At 56.3% G+C, this 19922-nt stretch overlaps 13 protein-coding genes across 13 annotated transcripts; 7 read left to right on the top strand and 6 right to left on the bottom strand.

Moving 5' to 3' along the window:
• Nucleotides 1-672: 672 nt before the first annotated feature.
• Nucleotides 673-1900, top strand: FA10DRAFT_259461 (hypothetical protein; the record flags this gene model as incomplete). Its single annotated transcript, XM_025519970.1, has 2 exons — nucleotides 673-759; nucleotides 860-1900. 2 exons carry the CDS (start codon nucleotides 673-675, stop codon nucleotides 1898-1900), a joined length of 1128 nt encoding a protein of 375 aa, XP_025379430.1.
• FA10DRAFT_266026 (aldolase) lies at nucleotides 1894-3423 on the bottom strand. Its single transcript, XM_025521315.1, has 3 exons — nucleotides 2809-3423; nucleotides 2603-2729; nucleotides 1894-2518 (listed from the first exon to the last, which is right to left on the bottom strand). Exons 1-3 carry the CDS (start codon nucleotides 3222-3224, stop codon nucleotides 2048-2050), a joined length of 1014 nt encoding a protein of 337 aa, XP_025379429.1. The 5' UTR covers nucleotides 3225-3423; the 3' UTR covers nucleotides 1894-2047.
• A 429-nt stretch (nucleotides 3424-3852) lies between these two features.
• FA10DRAFT_266025 (hypothetical protein) lies at nucleotides 3853-4829 on the bottom strand. The gene is made up of 2 exons (XM_025521314.1): nucleotides 4454-4829; nucleotides 3853-4379 (listed from the first exon to the last, which is right to left on the bottom strand). Exons 1-2 carry the CDS (start codon nucleotides 4629-4631, stop codon nucleotides 3892-3894), a joined length of 666 nt encoding a protein of 221 aa, XP_025379428.1. The 5' UTR covers nucleotides 4632-4829; the 3' UTR covers nucleotides 3853-3891.
• A 185-nt stretch (nucleotides 4830-5014) lies between these two features.
• On the top strand, nucleotides 5015-5979 carry FA10DRAFT_278831 (nicotinamidase). The gene is made up of 2 exons (XM_025523493.1): nucleotides 5015-5490; nucleotides 5582-5979. The coding sequence occupies exons 1-2, from the start codon at nucleotides 5057-5059 to the stop codon at nucleotides 5871-5873; spliced, it is 726 nt and encodes a 241-aa protein (XP_025379427.1). The 5' UTR covers nucleotides 5015-5056; the 3' UTR covers nucleotides 5874-5979.
• FA10DRAFT_266023 (hypothetical protein) lies at nucleotides 5868-7166 on the bottom strand. Its single transcript, XM_025521313.1, has 3 exons — nucleotides 6894-7166; nucleotides 6615-6835; nucleotides 5868-6533 (listed from the first exon to the last, which is right to left on the bottom strand). The coding sequence occupies exons 1-3, from the start codon at nucleotides 7155-7157 to the stop codon at nucleotides 6245-6247; spliced, it is 774 nt and encodes a 257-aa protein (XP_025379426.1). The 5' UTR covers nucleotides 7158-7166; the 3' UTR covers nucleotides 5868-6244.
• A 174-nt stretch (nucleotides 7167-7340) lies between these two features.
• FA10DRAFT_300741 (putative lung carbonyl reductase) lies at nucleotides 7341-8309 on the bottom strand (the record flags this gene model as incomplete). The annotated part of the gene is made up of 2 exons (XM_025524886.1): nucleotides 7341-8217; nucleotides 8273-8309. The coding sequence occupies 2 exons, from the start codon at nucleotides 8307-8309 to the stop codon at nucleotides 7451-7453; spliced, it is 804 nt and encodes a 267-aa protein (XP_025379425.1). The 3' UTR covers nucleotides 7341-7450.
• Nucleotides 8310-8799: 490 nt separating this feature from the next.
• On the top strand, nucleotides 8800-9582 carry FA10DRAFT_259456 (hypothetical protein; the record flags this gene model as incomplete). Its single annotated transcript, XM_025519969.1, has 2 exons — nucleotides 8800-8886; nucleotides 8947-9582. 2 exons carry the CDS (start codon nucleotides 8800-8802, stop codon nucleotides 9580-9582), a joined length of 723 nt encoding a protein of 240 aa, XP_025379424.1.
• A 733-nt stretch (nucleotides 9583-10315) lies between these two features.
• On the top strand, nucleotides 10316-11144 carry FA10DRAFT_293010 (hypothetical protein; the record flags this gene model as incomplete). The annotated part of the gene is made up of 3 exons (XM_025524412.1): nucleotides 10316-10408; nucleotides 10591-10605; nucleotides 10691-11144. 3 exons carry the CDS (start codon nucleotides 10316-10318, stop codon nucleotides 11033-11035), a joined length of 453 nt encoding a protein of 150 aa, XP_025379423.1. The 3' UTR covers nucleotides 11036-11144.
• A 1095-nt stretch (nucleotides 11145-12239) lies between these two features.
• On the top strand, nucleotides 12240-12537 carry FA10DRAFT_266022 (hypothetical protein). The gene has a single exon (XM_025521312.1). The coding sequence runs from the start codon at nucleotides 12259-12261 to the stop codon at nucleotides 12520-12522; it is 264 nt and encodes an 87-aa protein (XP_025379422.1). The 5' UTR covers nucleotides 12240-12258; the 3' UTR covers nucleotides 12523-12537.
• Nucleotides 12538-12982: 445 nt separating this feature from the next.
• On the top strand, nucleotides 12983-15458 carry FA10DRAFT_274770 (succinate dehydrogenase iron-sulfur subunit, mitochondrial; the record flags this gene model as incomplete). Its single annotated transcript, XM_025523230.1, has 3 exons — nucleotides 12983-13032; nucleotides 14489-14871; nucleotides 14980-15458. The coding sequence occupies 3 exons, from the start codon at nucleotides 12983-12985 to the stop codon at nucleotides 15456-15458; spliced, it is 912 nt and encodes a 303-aa protein (XP_025379421.1).
• Nucleotides 15459-15535: 77 nt separating this feature from the next.
• FA10DRAFT_87181 (hypothetical protein) lies at nucleotides 15536-17077 on the bottom strand. The gene is made up of 4 exons (XM_025525749.1): nucleotides 16534-17077; nucleotides 16344-16455; nucleotides 15903-16282; nucleotides 15536-15827 (listed from the first exon to the last, which is right to left on the bottom strand). The coding sequence occupies exons 1-4, from the start codon at nucleotides 16980-16982 to the stop codon at nucleotides 15614-15616; spliced, it is 1155 nt and encodes a 384-aa protein (XP_025379420.1). The 5' UTR covers nucleotides 16983-17077; the 3' UTR covers nucleotides 15536-15613.
• Nucleotides 17078-17113: 36 nt separating this feature from the next.
• Nucleotides 17114-18475, top strand: FA10DRAFT_266019 (hypothetical protein). Its single transcript, XM_025521311.1, has 4 exons — nucleotides 17114-17597; nucleotides 17673-17958; nucleotides 18034-18131; nucleotides 18214-18475. Exons 1-4 carry the CDS (start codon nucleotides 17512-17514, stop codon nucleotides 18392-18394), a joined length of 651 nt encoding a protein of 216 aa, XP_025379419.1. The 5' UTR covers nucleotides 17114-17511; the 3' UTR covers nucleotides 18395-18475.
• A 42-nt stretch (nucleotides 18476-18517) lies between these two features.
• FA10DRAFT_266018 (putative CDC10-septin) lies at nucleotides 18518-19817 on the bottom strand. The gene is made up of 4 exons (XM_025521310.1): nucleotides 19496-19817; nucleotides 19213-19420; nucleotides 18921-19146; nucleotides 18518-18861 (listed from the first exon to the last, which is right to left on the bottom strand). Exons 1-4 carry the CDS (start codon nucleotides 19740-19742, stop codon nucleotides 18559-18561), a joined length of 984 nt encoding a protein of 327 aa, XP_025379418.1. The 5' UTR covers nucleotides 19743-19817; the 3' UTR covers nucleotides 18518-18558.
• Between the last annotated feature and the right edge of the window lie 105 nt (nucleotides 19818-19922).

The raw sequence follows: 19922 nt of genomic DNA, 5'->3' as shown, positions 1-19922 counted from the left end.
TTTTTTTTCACTCAATCACTCTCACTCCCCCCTGTGTAAGACTATCTTCTCACTTTCCCTGTCTCAGTCCCGCTAGCACGAGCATACTCCAACAATCATCTGTCTCGGCCCTTCCACTTCCCTCCCTCTCTCCTTCCGTCCTTACTCTCTTCTTTGCTGTTCCCAGTCGCCCACTCAGCATACCGCTAATCACATCATAGGCTCTTCGTCACTTCTGAACCATGACCCCCGAGAGAGAGAGCAGAGGAGAAAAAGAGACGAAAGGGAAAATGTTGCGGCGCGAAGCGGGAATGCGAGCGGGAGGGAAGCGCGTGCACGGGTGGAAGCCATTACGACGTCGTCTGTCGCTCTCAGCTGCTTTTGTTTCTTCTGATCAGTGGACACCGTGACTGCGAGCAAGAACCACGAGTACATGCGCAGCTTCTTCTTGTCTGCTCACGCAAAGGAATACAAGAGCAGAAAGGAGAGGTCGCAAGGTCCACGTGAAGCCACACCCAGTCAGTCAACTAAAGTCGCCCTAGCTCTAGCCCAAGCTTGGGGACGAGGCATTTGACCGATTTTTAAACTCGACCTGCAGACAAGCTCTTGCCTCGGCAGAATTCCTGTTCAGTCGACGATCGATCTGCGGTCGGACGACGACGACGACGACGAGAAAGACAACGGCAGCGAAAGATGCCGGGGCTTCAGGGTGCGCTGCAGGTCGTGACACATAGCCTTCCCTTGCCCATCCAGCAGCTCGGCACCGCCATCCTGGGCGAGGTGAGTCGTCGAGAGCTGCACCATTTTCCTTCCTTCGTAACGAGGGAAGCTCTCTCTCGAGTCTCTCACACACACCCTGACCATCCATGTGTCCTGACAGACATGCTACACGACCCTGATCCACGATGTGTCGCCGACATCGGCCTGTCTGCGCCTCTTTCTCTCCAAGGGCCTGGGCCTGGGCATCATTCTCTTTGGCTCGATTCTCAAGCTCCCGCAGATTGTCAAGATCGTCCGGGCCTCGTCTGGCCGCGGCATCAGCCTGGCCATGTATAGCCTCGAGGTAGTTGCCTACACAATTTCGCTCGCCTACGCTTACCGCCGGCGGCTGCCATTCAGCACGTATGGCGAGAATGCCAGCCTGACGGTGCAAAACATGGCCATCACGCTCCTGCTTCTCTACTATGCGCCGGCGCCCAACCACCTCGTCCGCTTCCTTCCCTTGGGCCCGTCGGTGCAGCACCGGATCCGACTGCGCTTCTCGGCCGCTGCCACTGCCGACGATGCGCGCCGCCTCGACGTGGCGCTCGCCGGCACGCTCATGGTCCTCTGCTCCTTTATCCTCTTCCACCCTACGCTCCTCGCCATGCCCCTCCTCTCGCTGCTCCAGGCCACGACGATTCCCGTGAGCCTGCTGAGCAAAGTGCCGCAGATGCAGACGCTCCACGCCTCGCGCGACCCGGGCCAGCTCTCGTCGATTGTCGTCTTTGCCCAGCTGGCGGGAACGCTCGCGCGCGTCTACACGACGCGCACAGAGACCGACGACGCCCTGCTGCTGTGGGGATTTGGCCTCGCGAGCATCTTCAACGCCGTCATTGCCGCCCAGTACATCTACTACTCCAATGGTGGCGGTCGGCGCCCCTCGACGGCTGCCTCGAGGTCGTCCATCCTGCCGTCGCTGTACAGCGCCAGAAAGGAAAAGGCCGACGACGACGACAGTGACGCCTATGACGAAGCTGGTAGCGTCCTGAGAGAAAAGGAAATGTTCAACGGCAGTGCCGCGGCGGCGGCGACGACAATCGAGATTGCCATTGACCGAGGGCCCTCCTCGCCGGCGCCGCCGATGCCGACACCGACACCACACGCGGCGTGGAGGGACGCGCCACGGCGAGACGATCACAAGAAGAGCAGATTGGATTGAAGCAGAATGGATTGAGAAGGCGCAAAGAAACATGTAATCTGTACTACTACTATCACTCCTGCCTGGGGCTAAAGCAAGCAATTGGAGAGCCACCTTGACCACACACACACACACTCTCTCTCTCTCTAGAAACCCGGGGTGAATGCATCATGGCTTGGCCACGACCGAGAGGCCAGCAGCCCTCTCGAGGCCGCGCTCGAGCTCAATGGCCTGGGCAAGATCGACGTCGAGCATGGCCTGCTTGTCCTTGGCCAGGGGCTGCAGAGGCCTGCGCGGGGCGCCCACGTCGGTGTACCACCGGCCGAGGACCCACTTTGTGCCCGAGATGCCCGTCTTTGCGAGGGCCCAGTCGGCCCTGCTGACGACGTCGGACAGCTTCTGCACCTCGGCGAGCGCCTGCACCGTGGGCGCCTGCTGGTAGGCGACAATGGACTCGTAGAGCTGGACAGTGAGGCGCGGAAGCAGATTCGCCGTGCCGGCAATGGCGCCCGTCATGCCGGCCATCATGCCGGGAAAGAGAATGTCGGCAAAGCCGGGAAAGACGTGGAACGGCGTCCGGCCAGCGACCTTTTTGCTGCTGGCCAGGCGTGCACCCTTGCCGATGCCGCCGCATGTGAGCTGGAGTGGGTTTTACTGACTTGTCAGCATGTCGTATTTTGAGAGTAGCAAAGAAAGGAAGCCGGGAACAGAGAAATGGCTCACCTTTGCGCCGCAAATGTTTGGGTGCGCAGCAATGTCCTCGAGCAGGTCCGAGTCGAGATCGATGCCTGCCGACGCCGCGGGAAAGTTGTAGATCATGACGGGCAGCGGGCTCTTGTCTGCCGTCTCCCTGTAGCGATTGTGTGAGTTGATCAACGTTGGGCACTTATCACAAGAGAGAGAGAGAGAGAGAGGGAAATGGCACTCACCAGAAAAACTCCTTGAGGGCCTTGGTGTCCTTTGCAATTGCGCCCGAAAAGTAGCCGGGCGAGATGACGAGGACACCGTCGGCGCCGGCCCGCTTGGCATCGCGGCACAGCTCGACCGTCTCGCGGAGGGAGCCACCGCCGGTGCCGGCAATGACGGGACACTCGACGCCCTCGGCGACGAGGGCCTTGCGGACGGTGGCGACAATCTCGTAGCGCTCCTCGCGCGTGAGCTGCGAGGCCTCGCCGGTGGAGCCGCCGACGACGAGGCCAACGTTGGCGCGGGCAAGGCGAAGCGCGTGCTGGGCCAGCGTGGGCAGGTCCAGCGTCTCGTCGGAGTGCAGGGGCGTGGGAATCGGAGCGTAGATGCCGCCGCGCAACGGCTGGCTCGCGTACACGAGCCCGTTTGACGTCGTCATGGCTGCCTGTGTCTGTGTCGTGGACAAGGGGTTTGAGAACAGAGGAGAAGGGGAAAGAGAGAGGATGAGAGGGAGAGGGAGAGGGAGAGGGAGAGGGAGAGGAAAGAAATGGCTTGGGGGAGAAGGGGGAGAGCGAAAGAAGGCGTTATAACAGAGGAGGGGTGGGGAGAGATAGAGTCCCCCACGCACAACGCGCGGTGAGGACGTGGGGGAAGGCAGAGAAGTCGTATCAAGCTTTCAAAAAAATAGCCAGGTGCGCGCCTCCCTCCCCACTCTCTTTTTCCTTTACTAAGTGAATTGCAAAAAGTAGGTACCCCCGCCGCTCAGCCCGCGAGTGCCATGCCCCGTGGAACAAGTCCGTCGGACAGCCAAGTTGAGGGCGTCCAGTACGGTGTCAAAAACACATGTCCAGACCGATATTCCCACGGGCGTTATATTCACCCTCTTCCCATCTGTCAATGTGTGGGCCCAAAGACGTCCACGTCTGGTCTCTTCCTCTGTTCGTCCGGCAGGGCGGACACAGTTCCAGAAGGCAGATGGCTGATGCCCCCGCCTCAGTCGCCAGTGATGCCGACAAACAGTGTCTAAGTCTGAGAGCAGCAGGTCTCGCAGCGCGAGCAAGGGATCGGATCCGAGAGCTGGTATTGCATTAGACAAGAAGTCATTGTCATAGAAGGCTAATGAGGAGGAGTCCGCCGAGTAGCAACGGAGCTCCTGCGAGAAGGCTGAGATTCGCGGCGATGGGTCGTGCCACGCCAGACGTGCCCGTGGCGCCGCCTGAGCCAGAGATCGCGCTCGCTGGCACAGAGGCCGATGTGGTGCCGCTTGAGGCGCCCTGCGTCATCGTTGTTGAGGGGCTTTGACCATCGCTGCTGCTGCTGCTGCTGCTGCTGCCCTTGTTACTCGAAGTGGGAGCCGATGACGAGGCGCTGCTGCTGCTGCTGCTCTCGGGGGAAGAGGAAGAGGAGGCGGAGGACAAGCACGATGTCGTGTCCGACTGTCCGACGCGGAGCACCGGCGATGTGGCTGTGCTGCGCTCGTCGGTGACCTGCACTTCGACCTCTTGGCCCGCGGGCACGGTGATGAGGTCCCAGGTTATCGAGAAGGTCTTGTCAGGCTGAGTCTGGAAAGTGTGGAAGACGCGGCTGTGGTCATCTGGACGACGGCGCCAGCATCAGCGCATGGGTTGAGCATCATGAATGCGCGCGGAGAGGGAGACCAGGACTCACCAGCGGCAATGATGGACACGTTGGTCTTGCCCACGCTCGAAGACCAGAGGAGCTGGGTGAGGCCACAGGTGACGAGTGGCTGCGACGGATAGCCGACCTGAAGTGGCTGCTGCTGTGCAGCGGCCTGCGTGGCAAGGATGCCCGCGACCACTGCCAGGAGCAGGACGGCGAGATGCATCGAGGACGAGGCCAGATGGCCCTTGAGCGAGAGTCTGAGAGACGTGGATGCTGAGGGATGTGTTTTGTGGAGAGGCAGGTGGGGAATGGCAGCAGGGTGAGCTTAAATTGGGCAAAGCAGCCCGCTTTTTTGACAGGGCTCTTTTTCTGCTGAGTTCATCTGGTGCTCCGGTTGAGCCTCCCTTCAGTCGCTTCATGGCTGCGTTAGAGGAATTGGAATTGTGTCACTGTGTATCTAGCTCGCTTCATTGCGGGCTTCTCACAAGCTTCGATGGAAGAAAGGCATGGTAGTTGCATAGCATACGTACGGTAAGATACATCGAAGCAGCCAGATTATTTATTTAGCGAAGAAAGGCCTCCCTTTTCTGATTTTTTCCTGCCTCCACCGGAGCAACGGATCGGACCATCAGCACGTCTCAATACAAGATGTCGACGACGGGCTTTGGGGACATCGACTGGTCCGGGACAGCGCTGCTCCTGATTGACATCCAGGAGGACTTTATCTCTGGCTCGCTGGCCGTGCCTACTGCCGAGGAGATCTTCCCGCCGCTGATCTCGCTCCTTGAGTCGACTTCCTCGCACGATGCTCCTCCCTTGACGTTTCTCACGCAGGACTACCACCCGGCGGACCACGTCTCCTTTGCGTCGTCGCACGCGGGCGCCAAGCCCTTTACGACAATCGAGGTGCCGCACCCGAGCCTGGCGGACAAGACGATGGAGCAGGTCCTGTGGCCCGACCACTGCGTGCAGTCGACGTCGGGCGCGGACATTGACGCGCGCATCCTCGGCGCCCTCGAGGGACGAGGAAACGTCGTGCAAAAGGGCACGCAAAAGAACGTCGACTGCTACTCTGGCTTTGCGTGGGTAATCTCCCTGGCCCACTAGTCCCTTTGCTGCCTACAACTTTTGCCAAAGGGGGGAATAGAAGCTGACTTGTGCAACGAACGACAGCTCAAACGACTACGTGAGCTTCACCGATCTGGCCCGCCGTCTCTTCTCATCTCAACCAGCCCCCGGAATGGCGCCGGTCCACACCGTCGTCGTCGCCGGCCTCGCCACGGGCTACTGCGTCCGCGCAACGGCCATCGACGCCTGCAAGTATCATCTGCGCACCATCGTCCTTACCGACTGCATCCGCGGCACCGATGCTGCCTCGACGGAGCAGGCCATGCGCGATATGGAGCAATTTGGCGCCGAGTTTGCAGAGACGACGACCCTCGCTAGCACTCTGTCTCGGCGATGAGCAGCTTGACGCGCTGCCTAATGGAATTCTCATCGGACATGTACACAGATAGGCACCAGACTGAAATCGAGACTCGGATGAGAAAGGCCACAGGGCTACATGCGATCAGTCTCCTTCCCCAGATCTCCTTTGTCACTTTACAGGCTTCTTCTCGCCTTTTGCATTTTCTGATTTGTGGACTAGACTTACACCGAGCACCAGGAGACAAAAACGACAAGCTTGGTCTGTCCACGCTCGCACGAGGACGAGGACGACTTGCCCTTCTTTGTTTCCCCTTCCTTTTGACTCCTTTTACCCTTTCTCACTTGCCATCCCACGCCCCTCTCCTCGCAATAGCTCTTTGAAGGTGGAAGGGGAAGCAAGGTCCCGCCTCACTTCTTCGAGCTGCCAGACCGTGTGGACCTTGGCCTAGGGCTCGTGGGCCGGCTTCCCTTCTTGAGGTGGTGCTCGGGGATCCAGTCCTCGTCGTAGCCCGCCTGTCCGGGGACCTTGACGCCCGAAGCGGAAGCCTTTGACGGCGAAGGCGGCGAAGCAGCCGAGGAAGAGGCGGCTGCACTGCGCTCTTTGCGCTTGCTGATCGTCTTGCTGCCCGGGTAGTTCTGCGAGGCCCACCAGATGGCTGTCCCGACGATGCCCGCCAGGATGGCGTAGAGGGAGAGACTAGCAGAGGTAGAGGCAGCAAAAGTCAGCAAAGCAATGGCATTTTTCCCTCCTGCGTGCTGCCTGCCGCTCGCCACTCACGCCTGGAGATCGAACCAGCTCTTTGCAGGCTCGACGACAGTGACGGTGCCCGTGTAGGCGTGGAGATTGTGCTTCTTGCCCGTCTGCTGGTCGTTGACAATGAGTCGGAACTCGACGCCGAGCTCCTGGGGCTTGAACTCGGGGTAGAAGTCGTACGGCACCTGCAGTGGCTTGCCGTCGACAGGCTTGATTGGCAGGGACTTGTACTTTGTCTCGGTCATCTAGCGGGAGTCTGGCCTCAGCTGGTGTTTCCTGGGTGAACGTTGGCGGGTAACTCACATTTCTCATGACATAGCCTCGCTTTCCGATCTTGTCGCGGTTCAGGAAGGCACCCTTGATGCCCTCGAGCGTCAAGATGCGGTCCTCGGACCGAGGAGGCGTGACCGAGAAGACGACGCGATTCGCCTGGCCGTTGGAGACGCGGTTAAAGGCATTGTTGGGGAACGTCGTCTGGATGTTGAGGTCCGGGGTGTCGTTGGCCTGCGCCGAGGCGAGACTGGCAATGACGCCGAGGATGCTCAGCAGCGACAAAAGGAGCTTCATCGTCGGTGTCGTGCGTGGAGAAAGAAGAGAGAGAGAGAGTGTCAGTTGTGTCGGGGCAGACGCCGTCTCAATCTTCTTGCTGGTTCTCGGCTCGCCCTTAATTTCTCGCGTGGGCCTGGGCGCGGCCCTCCACTTCTTCGACGCTCTGTTGCCGCCCACTTCTGAGCAGCACAACCTCGATCACACAAAGACGTTATGATCATGAACTTCATGAATTTGCGGCCATCGTTGACGCAGCTGTTTTGTACACAAGCTCTAGCGGTGCTTATATGAAAGAAAGGCAGCACTTCCCCTTACATCGCCCTTGTTCCACCGTCGACAAGAATGTCGGTGCCCGTGACATAGCGGGAGTCGTCGCCCGCCAAGAAGTTGCACACGCCCTGGAGATCTTCGACCTCGGCCAGCCTTTTTACCATCGTCTCGTTGCCTGCCCACTTCTTCTGTATGTCGGGATAGGCATTGGTCATGTCCGTACGGACGTAGCCGGGCGAGATGCTGTTGACGCGTATGCCGTGTTTGGCCAGCTCAAACGCGAGGGGCGGGGCCATGGCCTTGACAGCGCCCTTTGTAGCGCAGTAGGCCGACGAGCCCTGCAGCGGCACGCACTGGTGGCTCGCAATCGAAGCGATGAGGATGATGGACTTGCTGCTGCTGCTCTTCGCTTGCCTCTCTTCGCCCTCGTGCGTTGGTGGTGGTGGCAGGCGGATCATGATACGGGCGCAGGCCTGTGCGAGGTAGTAGACGCCCAGCGCGTTGACGTTGAAGAGCTCCTGTGCCTGCTCAGGCGTCGTGTCGAGGAATGGCACGTTCTTGTTGATGCCGGCATTCGCCACGCAGATGTCCAGCCGCTTGCCTCCCAGCTCCTTGAAGGCGGCCTCGACGGCGTGGGATACGTCCTTGGCATCGCTCACATCGCAACGGACGTAGCACGTAGCCACTTTGAAGTCGTCTGCTATACTGGCAAACGACGCCTCAGGGGGGATTACGTCAAGATTGGCAATAGAACAGCCATTGCGAGCAAGGCCACGCGCCAGGGCGCAGCCAACGCCGCGCGAGGCTCCTGTGACGCCGCCTTTTAGCGTCGAGCTTGAGTGAGGTATAACTTGCAGACTCACCTGAGATGATTGCCACTTTTCCTTGGAGAGAGCTCATGGGTGCTGAACTAGAGATGATGGTGTGACTTACGAGCAAGCAATGAGTGTACGCAAAGGCGGCACCTCGGGCATCCACTTCCTGGAGCGGAGCCGCGCAAGTCTCCATGAAACACAAGTCAGCAGCGGAGTTTCTTCTTAGTCCACTCAATGTGCAAAGGTCAGCATGGAGACCGATATTCCTCCGGTCAGGCTGATGCGGGTCAAAAAGTGAAGGGAAACAGGGACGACGGCCCCCCCCCCCTCCTACTCTTTCCGGTCCTGTAGTGGGGCATCGCGAGGGCCTCTACTACACGCCACTTTGCACCGAGAAGTTCTTGAGCCCCGGAGGAGGCATTTAAAACCAGCATTACTCCTTTGCTGCCCATCTCTCCTCCATCCATCTCTTGGTCCTTGATACATTGCCCTCAACGGTCGGCGCCGCTACTTGCAGGACCATTACCTGCACCGTCAGCTCAAAGCGGTTCCTGCGAAAAGTCCACGCACGCACGATGAGAGTGCGTCTGGTCATTACACTCGCTCTCGCACTCTTCTTTCTCCAAACATGCCAATCTCATCGGATGAGACCCAATGAATTCGTAAGTTTTTCGAGCCTTACAGTGTGAAAGAAGATGCTGAAGCTTTCTTTGAGACTACAGGACAGAGTCACGTACACCATTGTCGCGACTACCGTCGTCGTCTTTCTTTTGGCCGTATTGTACCGAGACTGGCTCGTATGGAAGGAGATCTTGGACCCGCAGTGTTTACGCCGAGGAAATCTCGATCCACAAATGCGCAACATCTGCAAGGAGAAGAATGCCCAGGTTATGCGAAGGATCGGAGGAATGATAGAGAGAGCAGGGAAGTATCATCGCGAAAACTTACGTAAAAAAGCCAACAAGCGGAAAAACGAGAAGCTCAAGTGGCAACCTGATAAAAGATTTGGCAAGCGAGGCATGCCTTCGACAAGTGTAGCATGGCCACACGAAGATGTATTCTTGGAGGACCAAGGACGAGCGAAACTGCAGATCATGGAAGATGCAGCGATGGATATTGGCCCTATGAACTCGGAATTAGAAGGCTGTATCCACGAGAAAGTTGACGACGCAACACTGACAGCGATTGGCGATATGATCGAAAAGACCGATGGCAAAGCTTTTGAGGGACTCGAACCGGAAACGACCGACTTCGATACCTTCAAGACCACGTTGCTAGACAGAGGGCCTCAACTAGAGCGTTACATGCAACTCTTTCTTCAGAGCGGCCTGGGCCGTTGTCTCCACAGTCTCCAGTAAGATGAAGTTCTGGGCGCTCGGTGTACCCGCAGCCGTTGACGAAGTTGAGAAAGTATCGTCCGCCGAGCTGATCACTTCTTTCGGAGCGGTTGAGCGTCAGCGAGGACCTCGACTGGGAGCAATGTAGCTTGCCCAGGCCGCCCCCTGAGAACTTAAGTGACTCCGGCCCCACATGCTGTGTCGACGGCATAGCTGTCGATGCTCCCGATCGATTAGACGACAAAAAGCAAAAGATGTAATTAGACAGAGAGAAAGGAGCCTTACAAGAGAGTGTGATAGAGGGTTGTGGCAAGCGCTCAGACCCCCGGACGCCTCAACGGTAGAAAAATTACCAAAGTAGAAATGCACCGTTTCCTCACTTCACACCTCCTTTCGGACTATGTGAAATTTGCTTTGGACGAATGTGGCTTCCCTGGCCAGGCTGATGTGGGTCAAAACATGTAAGAAGAAATCGGGCAACGCCCCTGCTCTAGAGTAGGGCATCGCTGATTCAGCAGCTGTATCATGACAAACACGCAATTGTTGACGAGAGCCTTCATTGCGCGCCATTTGTGCGCCGAGACGTCCTTGAGCCCCGAAAGAGGTACTCAAAACAGCGCCTTCCTCCCGCTGCGTCTCTTTTCTCATCTCTACATCCTTGCCTTGCCCTGAACAACAATCTTCGCAGCTTACAAGGCCATTCACTCAATCGTCAACACTAAGGCGGCCTCTGTAACATACTTCAGCTCGCACGATGAAGTTGCGCTTGCTCATTACCCTCTTCCTGGCGCTCTCTCTCTTCCATGAGTGCGAGGGCTTTCGTTATCGACGTGATACAGACGACATCGTGAGTATTTCGAGCTTTGCAGAGTATTTTTATTTCTTGGCTGAGGAGCATTAAGACACATAGGGGAGATTCGTACAAAATACTTACCTGACCTGTCTCGTCATTATTTTTGTGGCCGCCCTTTATTACGATTGAAGGGTATGGAAGATGGATCTGAACCCGATATGCTGGAACAACTTCAGCCTCGATCCCCTAACGTACGCCAGATGCGAAATCAGTAGAGCGAGGGTCAAGAGGAAATTCGTAAAGCTTTTGGAGAAAGTGCTAGACTCTTTTGCCAAGCGAAATACATCGTCGATGAATGGCTTTGGGCCTCAAGAAAACGTGCTCGTGGAAAACCAAGGACGAGCGAAACTGCAGGTCATGGATGATGCTGTCGTGGATATTGGCCCTATGAACAATGTTTTGCAAAGCTGCATACACAAGAAGATTGACGACGCAACTCTGACAGCGATTCGCGATATGATCGAAAAAAACCATGGCAAAGAGTTTCAGGGGCTCAACCCGGAAACAACGAACTTCGACACCTTTAAGAAGACATTGTTCGGCAGAGGGCCTCAACTGGTGCCTTACATGCAACTATTCCTTCAGAGCGGCCTAGGCCGTTGCCTCCTCAGCCTCCAGTAGCCTAGCTAGCAGCGCTCTTCCTGTATGTTTCTCATCTGTAAAGTCGTTCTCAGTCCTGTCGTCGTGTGATACGGTCTTGGTATCGCTCACATCGCCGTAGATGTTGCACTTGGCCACTTTGAAATCGTCTGCAATCGAGGAGAACGAGACCCTCGGGTGAGAATGACGAGATCGGCAATGGCACAGCCACTGCGAGCAACGCCGCACGCCAGGGCGCAGCCAACGCTGAGCGAGGCTCCTGTGACGCCTTTCAGCGTCCAGCTTGAGTGAGTTTTAACGTGTAGACTCACCTGAGATGACAACGACTTGTACTTTGAGAGGCTATTGTTGAGTTACGAGCAGTGCTCGCAACGACGGCGCCTCGGGCATCCGTTTCTTGAGCGCAGCAAAATACCAGGAGCGGGGTCCCTTCCTTTTCCATTTCAATCTGCACAAGTCGTCTTGAAGAAAACTTTTCCTTCGGCTGGGTTGATGTGGGTCACAACGTGAGAGAAAAAAGAGGTGACGCCTATACTCTAGAGTGGGGCATCACTGATTCAGCAGCTGTAGTCACGACAAACAGGCAATTGTTGAAAAGGACCTTTACTGCGCGCCCTCTTTGCGCCGAGAACTTCTTGAGCCCCGGAGAGGCCAGTCAAAAGCACCGTCTTTTTTCTGCTGCTGCGTCTCTTATCTCATCTCTCCCTCCCTGAAGACTAGCTCTCGAAAGTTGTCCCCGCAGCTAACGAGGTCATTCACTTGATCGTCGGCACTAAGGCGACCTCTGTGAAAACTTTCAGCTCACACGATGAAGGTGCACCTGCTCATTACACTCGCTCTGGCACTTTTCTTTCTCCAAGGTTGCGACAGTGTTCGCAACAACGGAGATTACACCGTGAGTTCTTAAAAGCCTTACAAACTTCAATCCTTGCTGAAGAATACAGGGTGAGATCTTATACGCTGCTTACGTAGCTGCGCTCTCCACCATTTTCTTGGCCATACTATACCAGAGCTGGTATGAATGGAGGCTCAATCCAGATCTCCAGTGCTCGACGGCCGCCGAGCTCGATCCAGGACGAATGTTGCTCTGCCTGCGGAATCGGGAAAGATTCTTTGGATTTCTCGAAGTTGCTTTACAGGTGATACGTCGATTTATTGAAAAGCGAGGGACGACTTCGAATAATATTGTTGGGTCTCACGAAGATGTCTTGGTGAAACATGGAAACAGCGTACAGCTGCAATTCATGGGACACACGATAGCGAATTTCGGCCCCGAGAATAGGGTACTGCAACAATGTATCCACGAAAAAGTTGAAAACGCAACTCTGTCAGCGATTGGCGACATGATCGAAAAGACCGATGGCAAAGCTTTTGAGGGACTCGACCCAGAAACGACCAATTTCGACACCTTTAAGAACACAATGCTAAGCAGAGAGCCTAAACTGGGCCCTTACATGCAACTCTTTCTTCAGAGCGGCCTAGGCCGTTGCCTCCTCAGCCTCCAGTAGCCTAGCTAGCAGCGCTCTTCCTGTATGTTTCTCATCTGTAAAGTCGTTCTCAGTCCTGTCGTCGTGTGATACGGTCTTGGTATCGCTCACATCGCCGTAGATGTTGCACTTGGCCACTTTGAAATCGTCTGCAATCGAGGAGAACGAGACCCTCGGGTGAGAATGACGAGATCGGCAATGGCACAGCCACTGCGAGCAACGCCGCACGTCAAGGCGCTGCCAACGCCGCGCAGAGCTCCTTTCACGTCTCTCAGCTTTGATATTGAGCAAGGTGTAATGCAAAGACCCCCCATAGATGACTGCCACTTTCCTTGGACAGAGCTCATGAGTATTGTTGCAGAGGGAGTGTGACTTACAAGCAGGGGAAGAGTGCACGCAACGACGGCTTCTCGGGCATCCGCTCCTAGGGCGGATGAAAATCTCAGCAGCGGAGTCCCTTTTTACACACTCTATCTGCACGATGGGCTTGAAGAGCATTTTCTCTCCGGCCGGGCTGATTTGTATCAACATGTGAGAGAAGAAAAGGGGCGACGCCCATACCCTAGAGTAGGGCATCGCTGATTCAGCAGCTGTTGTCATGATAAACACGCATATGTTGACGAGAGCCTTTACTGCGCGCCTCGGTGCGCCGAGAAGATCTTGAGCCCCGGATGAGGCAGTCAAAAGCAGCGTACTTTTTCTGCTGCGACTCTATTCTACCCTCCTCCAACAATCTCTCGTATCTTGGCCTCAAGCATTTCTTCAGCTTACGACCCGTTTACTTTACCATCAAACCTACAATGAAGGTGCGCTTGCTCGTTTTCCTCGCTCTGGCACTTCTTTTTCTCCAGGGATGCGACGGTGTTGGCAACCTTCGGGCTTTCGCCGTGAGTTCTCAAAGCTATACGACTCTGAGTTCTTGCTGAGAAGTATTACGAACACACAGGATGATGGCGTACTCACTGCTTTCGCGGCCGTCATTTCCATAATTTATTTGGCCATATTATATCAAACTTGGTCCGAATGGAAGCTCGATCCAAATCTTCAGTGCTCGACAGCCACCAAACTCGATCCAGGGCAAATGGCGCTTTGCATGCAGAATCGGGACAGGTTCCTCAAATGGCTCGCGAGGGCCATAGATTGGGTTGTGAAATTACTTCCCAAGCGAGGGCTGGCATCGAACGGCGTCGTTGGGCGCCATGAAGATGTTCTGGTGGAACATGGAAACAGCATGCAGCTACAGTTCATGGGATATACGATCATGGATTTCGGCTCCAAGAGCAGGGTGCTGCAACCCTGCATCAACAATAAAGTTGAAGACGCAATTCTGACAGCGATTCGCGATATGATCGAAAACACCCATGGCGAGGCATTTCGGGGACTCGACCCAACAACGACCAACTTCGAAGAGTTCACGGAGAAGGTATCAGAAAGGACCGCTCTACTGCAGCCATACCATGAACTATTCCTTCAGAGCAGCCTAGGAAGTTGTCTTCGCAGCGTACAGTAGTTGCCTGGCTAGCAGCGCTCTTCCTGTATGCCCCATATGTTTTCGCTCCCAATTCTGTCGTAACAATTCTAGTCAATTTCTTCTTGTGGTCACACACTCGGTGATGAAGTCTCTTCAGTGCACGCGTTGGGAGCGACGCCCGACCTGCGAGCCTGTCCGATCGGAGCGCTCAGGAATGACGAAAAATATGTCACAGCGGCCCACAATTGACCTATTACACGTGTCTGTGTCGATCGACCAATCACAGCTCATCTAAAAGTCAAGCGCGCTGCCGGACTTGACCGACTAACGGTATTTAGCTAAGACGCTGTCTTTGGGCCTCCCTACAGAGCCGGGCGCCTGCTTGCCACCTTTGCTTATTCCACCAACGTCCCTGTCCCTACCCCCACCACTTCTGGCAGCCCCTCTGGTCAATATGTCCTTCCTGGCATCGACCTCGCTGCGCTCGATGAGGGCATCGGCCTCGACGTCGAGCAGCACCCTCGCCTCGGCAGCCGCAAAGTCGTTCTCGACGTCTTCGGCCCGCTCCCTTGCCACGCCCGCCGAGGTGCAAGCAGGCTCTGCCCCCTCCAAGCCGCAGAACTTCAAGGACTTCAAGATCTACCGCTGGAACCCAGATGAGCCGGCAAAGAAGCCGCACCTGCAGACGTACAAGGTCGACCTCAATGCCTGCGGCCCCATGGTCCTCGATGCTCTCATCAAGATCAAGAACGAAATGGACTCGACGCTGACGTTCCGGCGGTCGTGCAGGGAAGGCATCTGCGGGTCCTGCGCCATGAACATTGACGGTGTCAACACGCTCGCGTGCCTTTGCCGGATTGAGAAGCAGGGAGACTCGAAGATCTACCCATTGCCCCACAGTGAGTTTTTTTCCTTCTATTTGCTCTGCCGGTGTACGACACATGTTGATAGGTGGACATGCCTTTTGCTGACGCTGCCGCCGCTTGCTTGCTTCTTCCTCCCGCCAGTGTACATTGTCAAGGATCTCATTCCGGACATGACGCAGTTCTACAAGCAGTACCGCTCCATCGAGCCCTTCCTCAAGGCCAAGGACATGCCAGCCGACGGCAAGGAGCACCTGCAGAGCCCCGAGGAGCGCCGCAGGTTAGACGGTCTGTACGAGTGCATCCTCTGCGCCTGCTGCAGCACCTCGTGCCCCTCGTACTGGTGGAACCAGGACGAGTACTTGGGCCCAGCCGTGCTGATGCAGGCCTACCGCTGGATCGCAGACTCGAGGGACTCGTTTGGCCTCGAGCGAAAGGAGAAGCTGGAGAACACCTTCAGCCTGTACCGGTGCCACACCATTCTCAACTGCTCGCGCACATGTCCAAAGGGCCTCAACCCGGCCCAGGCCATTGCGCAGATCAAAAAGGAAATGGCCCTCGGCGAGCCCGCCAGCGCCGCCCAACGACCCATCATGGAGACGGGCCACAACCAGCACGGCTAGACACTAGTCGATCCTCTATATTCAATCGAGATGCGGTGTTTCTTCCACAATCCAATTTGTCCTTGTACACGATGAGTCTTTTCGTACATTTGCACGTTGCTGGTGTTTCTGGCCTGGTCTGGTGCTTGCTATGGTACAGTACTGTGCACGATCGTCTACTCTAGCCCGTCCTCGTCGCTGGCTAGCGGTGCGATCAACATGTCGACGAAGCCGTTTCTGGTCAGCTCCTCTTCCACGGGCACGCGCTCGTCAGTGCTCGGAGGGAAAATGCACTGGATCGACATGACTCCGTTGGGCTGAAGGCGAATCGACGTCTTGCTTGCCGTGGAGAGGGCCGTGTATGCGTGAGCAAAGTACTTGAAGTGGTAGCTGGGACCCAGAAAAACTTGTGAGCTAGGTTCAGAGGGAGAGGCAGAGTAAAGAGCGCTCCGCTCCACGACTTACTTTGCCTTTGTATCGATGTCGGCCTCAAAGGTCGTGAAGAGCTGCTCGCTGAGTGGTTTCGCCGCATCGAAGGGCAGCTGCACCTCTGCTGAGCCGGCGTCCCCCTCGGCCGTCAGTCTCATCATTCGAACAATGTCACAGTCTGGGTCGCCCAGTTGGACAGCGCTGCTGCGAGCCATGGCAACACCCGAAGACTCTACGACCGTATCGTCTTCGCTCGGCAGGTGGCCATTGCCATCTCGTGCAGTTGTCGTCGTTTGGATGCCCCGCCGCTTTGCGTGCGGACGCTTGACGGCGATTGGGAATCGGGGAAAGAAGCCAACTTCGATTGACCTGGATGAGGGATCGATGCTTCGTATCGCTTCAGCAAATTCCTTGGACTAGACATTGGAGGTCAGCATTGCTAATTGCAGGAAGAGGTGAAGAAAAGGTGTGACCCACCTCCAGGACCACCCTGACAATCTTGTCCTCATCTGAGAAGCCGACTTCATCTCCCTCCTGTGGCTCGTTCGTCACCAGCTTACAGGTCGTCACTCTCTTGCCCTCGTCGAGTCTGTGGTGGTTCAGCCGCACAATTCGGTCAGCAAAGCCTTGAAAGAGAGATGAAGGGTCATACGAGGAGTCAACTCACTGGATCATAAAGGGGCTGCCTTGACCATCATAGACAATCTTGACGGCAGTCTTTGGAGACGACCCAGCGCCGTTGGACAGGGCGCTCCTTGATCTGCCTTCGCTTTGATAGCCTCCATAACCTCCTCTTCGGTTGCTGGCGCCGTCGTCAAGGAACGGGTCATCATCGTCTCTGTCGTAGGGCTGCCTCGGTGGGACGCCATTCCGGGAGAACGATGTCGAAGACATGCTGCTCGTGCCGCCGCCGTACATGTCGAGACAGATGAGGAGATCGCGAAGCGACAGCACGACGACCTTGGTCCGTATTTGCGCTGGGCTTTCGTCCTCCTCTTCCTCTGAGTCATCGTCGTCGAGCGCGCCTGGCCCATCGAGAAGCTCCTCATTGACGTCATATGCGTCGAAGAGATTCGCGTTGATGAAGGCTTTTGCTTGCATGTTGTTGTGGTCCATGTCCGTCCGGAATATGAGGCCCGTCGAGGAGATGATGACGTCGGCCACCTTTCAGTGACCATCACGGCTGTCAACACGAAATTGACCAGCGACGGGCTCTTGACGCTGATGCGCGTTGCTCACCTTTGAAATCTCAATCGACCTCAGCATGCGCGACAGGATCGTCGCATCTCGGATCGTCGCGCTCAAGCATGGCTGCAGAGGTCACTCAGACTCAGCCTCTCTCTAAGGCAAACAGCGATGGCACCGCCGCCAGCTCACCTTCTCAAAGCGACCTCTCCTTGCCGTCATGCCTCGGGAATACTACCTATGGTGCACCGCACAGCACTTTATGTAGTCTAAAACCTGGATCTCTTTGGTTCCCCCACTTTAAAAATATTTTTCTCGCGGACAGCAGGCAAACGCGAAGAACGCCGCTCCACCAAGACCGCCCGTCTCGTCTTCTCTGCCCGATCGCTGGACGGCCCCGTCGCTGCTCTCTCCTCTTCCTTGCCGACCTTTCTCGCCCTATTGATAGGCAAGAGCGACCATGGCGGCGGCAATCCAGAGACTCATCCAGGCCTCGAGCGCGACGCTGCCTCGGCAGATGGCCAGCGCGGGCTTCCTCTTTGCGACGTGAGTCTCTCTTTCCATCCCAGCCTCCCTACCATTCCTCACTAAAGTCTCTCCCTCTCTCTTTGTGCTCCACAGCGGCGACGTGATCGCACAGCAGGTCATCGAGAAGCGCGGCAAACAGCACGACCTTGTCCGCACTGCACGTCTCACAGCGTATGGCTCCCTCATCTTCTCGCCCATTGCCGCCATGTGGTTTGGCAAGGTTCTCGAACGAGTGCCCTTCAAGGGCCGCGCGGGCGTCGTGGCCAAAGTCGTCCTCGACCAGAGCCTGGCTGCTCCGGCGCTGCTCGGCGTCTTTTTCACCGCAACGACACTCATGGAGGGCAAGGGCATCGAGGACGTCAAAAAGAAGCTCGAGACCGTGAGTTGTCTCCTTTGCTGCCCTTGAGAGCTATGAGGTGTGTAAAACTGACGGCATGGCTCGGCGGGGGCACAGTCGTACTGGAGCACACTCAAGACGTCGTGGTGCGTCTGGATCCCTGTTCAAACAATCAACATGGCCTTTGTCCCGCCTGCACAGCGCCTTCTCTTTGTGTGAGTGGTGAAAAAAACCGCGCTCTTGTCTTTCGCAGCGTCGTCGCGTCTTGCTTATCTCTGCGATTGGAAAATCATGCAGCAACGTCGTCTCAATCGCCTGGAACACCTTCCTGGCCCTCGTCGCCGGCGGCGGAGGGAGTCAGGAGCAAAAGAGCGACGCCGTCGAGCTTCCCTCGATGGGCAGCGGCTCTTCCCCCTCGCGCAACATCAATGCGCTCCAGCACGAGCTGCGCGAGATCAAGACAGACAAGCAGCATTGAGCCTCTCTCTCTTCCCCTCATATCATGCAAAATGGCAGAGCATCAAATAGAACAATGACATATAGAACGGGGGAGACAACGCGGGCTGAAGCGCGCCCTTGGATACACCAACAAACGAAAGACAAAAAAGGAATGAGAAACCAAAGGGGGGTAAACAGCGCAGATTAGATGCCGTTTGGCTGCGCCTGTTGCTGCTGAGCTTGCTGCTGCTGTGCCTGCTGCTTGGAGCTCGACTCTTTGAGTGCCAAGAGCTGGCGGCTTCGGAAAGACTCGTAGTGCGTGGCCGAGGTGGTCTCGATGAGGTCCTGGAGGTGCGAGCGGGTGAGGAAGTTCCTCAGGAACACAAACTCGCAGTGGTTCTCGTTTTCCACATTGACGACGCCGTACCGGTTCTTGCGGCCTCGCACCTGCTTGCCGTCAATAACAACTGTCCTCTCGCTTCCGACGACAGCAAAGGGGATGAGTGACTGGATCATCGTGTTAGTTTTATTGGTCATTGAGGAAGGCCAGACTAGGTGATACCCACCCTGATCCGGTCGTTGAGCTCCCGCTCGTCCTCCTCGTGCTCTTCGTCGTCAAAGGGGTACAGACGAATGTTGTTGTACTGCATCTCGGCGCGGATCCGCTCCTTGAACAGGTCCCTCTCCTCGAGCGTCAGGCTGTCGCTCTTGGCGATGACGGGCACGACATTAACCACGTCCGAGAGCTTCTTCATCACAGTCACGTCAATCGGTCGGAGGCCGTGTCCAGTTCTGTCATGGAGTCGATCAGTAAGAAACCGAACGCAACGTGTAGCCGCTGACTCTTGTTCCACTCACGGGTTGATGAAAAAGAGGCAGCAGTGGATTCGGGTGTCGGTGATGTATCGGTCGCGCATGGCCGTCAGCTCCTTTCGGAGGTAGGCGCTGTGCTGGTCCTTGATGTACTTGATGATTGGGTCCCAGCAGTTCTCATTGTTGACCTGGTCGCCATATCCGGGTGTGTCGACAATGTTCAACCGAAGCTTGACGCCGTTTTCCACAATCACTGTTCCGCAGAGACTCGCGTTTAGGCCCCCTTCCTTCTCTCTCTCTCTATCAGAAGGCCGTATTTTTCACTCACAGTGGCTGACGGGGTGGATCTCCGTCGTCGAGCGGGGCGTCTCGTAGGCCTCGAGCCGTCCCTTTGAGTCGATGAGGTGCGATGCAAAGAGGGTGTTGATGAGCGTCGACTTGCCCAGGCCCGTCTGGCCGACGACCATGACGTTGAACTGGAAGCCGCGCTTGAGCAGCTTCTGCTCGATCTGGCCGGGCAGGCTGTCGAAGCCGACGTACGACGAGAGCGGCGTGGGTTGAATCGCCGAAGCCATCTTTTGTGTGCTAAGCGTTAGGGAAAGGGGAAGGAAGGGCGATCGGTCGGGGAAAGGGTTTTTGGGTATTGTCAGATGGCTGAAAGGAAGGAATTAGCCAGCGCGACTGGCTAGCGCTTCGTCGCGCAAATACAGAAATACACCTTCTTGTCAATAACAAATTTAAGCTCATTCTGTTTC

The sequence above is a fragment of the Acaromyces ingoldii genome, assembly GCF_003144295.1.
Source record: "Acaromyces ingoldii strain MCA 4198 unplaced genomic scaffold FA10scaffold_2, whole genome shotgun sequence".
Lineage (NCBI taxonomy): Eukaryota > Fungi > Basidiomycota > Exobasidiomycetes > Exobasidiales > Cryptobasidiaceae > Acaromyces > Acaromyces ingoldii.
Note: the sequence above shows the minus strand (reverse complement) of the source record. Positions and strands in the feature narration are given on the sequence as shown.

Coding starts and splice junctions, on each gene's coding strand:
- FA10DRAFT_266026 (XM_025521315.1), bottom strand. CDS start 3,224: ATGACGACGTCAAACGGGCTCGTGTACGCGAGCCAGCCGTTGCGCGGC. Junction 2,730..2,808: donor GCCCTCAAGGAGTTTTTCTG/GTGAGTGCCATT, acceptor CAATCGCTACAG/GGAGACGGCAGACAAGAGCC. Junction 2,519..2,602: donor CAAACATTTGCGGCGCAAAG/GTGAGCCATTTC, acceptor AACCCACTCCAG/CTCACATGCGGCGGCATCGG.
- FA10DRAFT_266025 (XM_025521314.1), bottom strand. CDS start 4,631: ATGCATCTCGCCGTCCTGCTCCTGGCAGTGGTCGCGGGCATCCTTGCC. Junction 4,380..4,453: donor CGTGTCCATCATTGCCGCTG/GTGAGTCCTGGT, acceptor GCCGTCGTCCAG/ATGACCACAGCCGCGTCTTC.
- FA10DRAFT_278831 (XM_025523493.1), top strand. CDS start 5,057: ATGTCGACGACGGGCTTTGGGGACATCGACTGGTCCGGGACAGCGCTG. Junction 5,491..5,581: donor GACTGCTACTCTGGCTTTGC/GTGGGTAATCTC, acceptor AACGAACGACAG/CTCAAACGACTACGTGAGCT.
- FA10DRAFT_266023 (XM_025521313.1), bottom strand. CDS start 7,157: ATGAAGCTCCTTTTGTCGCTGCTGAGCATCCTCGGCGTCATTGCCAGT. Junction 6,836..6,893: donor GAGGCTATGTCATGAGAAAT/GTGAGTTACCCG, acceptor GACTCCCGCTAG/ATGACCGAGACAAAGTACAA. Junction 6,534..6,614: donor AGCTGGTTCGATCTCCAGGC/GTGAGTGGCGAG, acceptor TACCTCTGCTAG/TCTCTCCCTCTACGCCATCC.
- FA10DRAFT_266022 (XM_025521312.1), top strand. CDS start 12,259: ATGGGACACACGATAGCGAATTTCGGCCCCGAGAATAGGGTACTGCAA.
- FA10DRAFT_87181 (XM_025525749.1), bottom strand. CDS start 16,982: ATGGACCACAACAACATGCAAGCAAAAGCCTTCATCAACGCGAATCTC. Junction 16,456..16,533: donor GGCAGCCCCTTTATGATCCA/GTGAGTTGACTC, acceptor GAACCACCACAG/ACTCGACGAGGGCAAGAGAG. Junction 15,828..15,902: donor GACATCGATACAAAGGCAAA/GTAAGTCGTGGA, acceptor TCTGGGTCCCAG/CTACCACTTCAAGTACTTTG.
- FA10DRAFT_266019 (XM_025521311.1), top strand. CDS start 17,512: ATGGCGGCGGCAATCCAGAGACTCATCCAGGCCTCGAGCGCGACGCTG. Junction 17,598..17,672: donor GCGGGCTTCCTCTTTGCGAC/GTGAGTCTCTCT, acceptor TGTGCTCCACAG/CGGCGACGTGATCGCACAGC. Junction 18,132..18,213: donor GCACAGCGCCTTCTCTTTGT/GTGAGTGGTGAA, acceptor AAAATCATGCAG/CAACGTCGTCTCAATCGCCT.
- FA10DRAFT_266018 (XM_025521310.1), bottom strand. CDS start 19,742: ATGGCTTCGGCGATTCAACCCACGCCGCTCTCGTCGTACGTCGGCTTC. Junction 19,147..19,212: donor TGCCTCTTTTTCATCAACCC/GTGAGTGGAACA, acceptor ACTCCATGACAG/AACTGGACACGGCCTCCGAC. Junction 18,862..18,920: donor AGCTCAACGACCGGATCAGG/GTGGGTATCACC, acceptor ACGATGATCCAG/TCACTCATCCCCTTTGCTGT.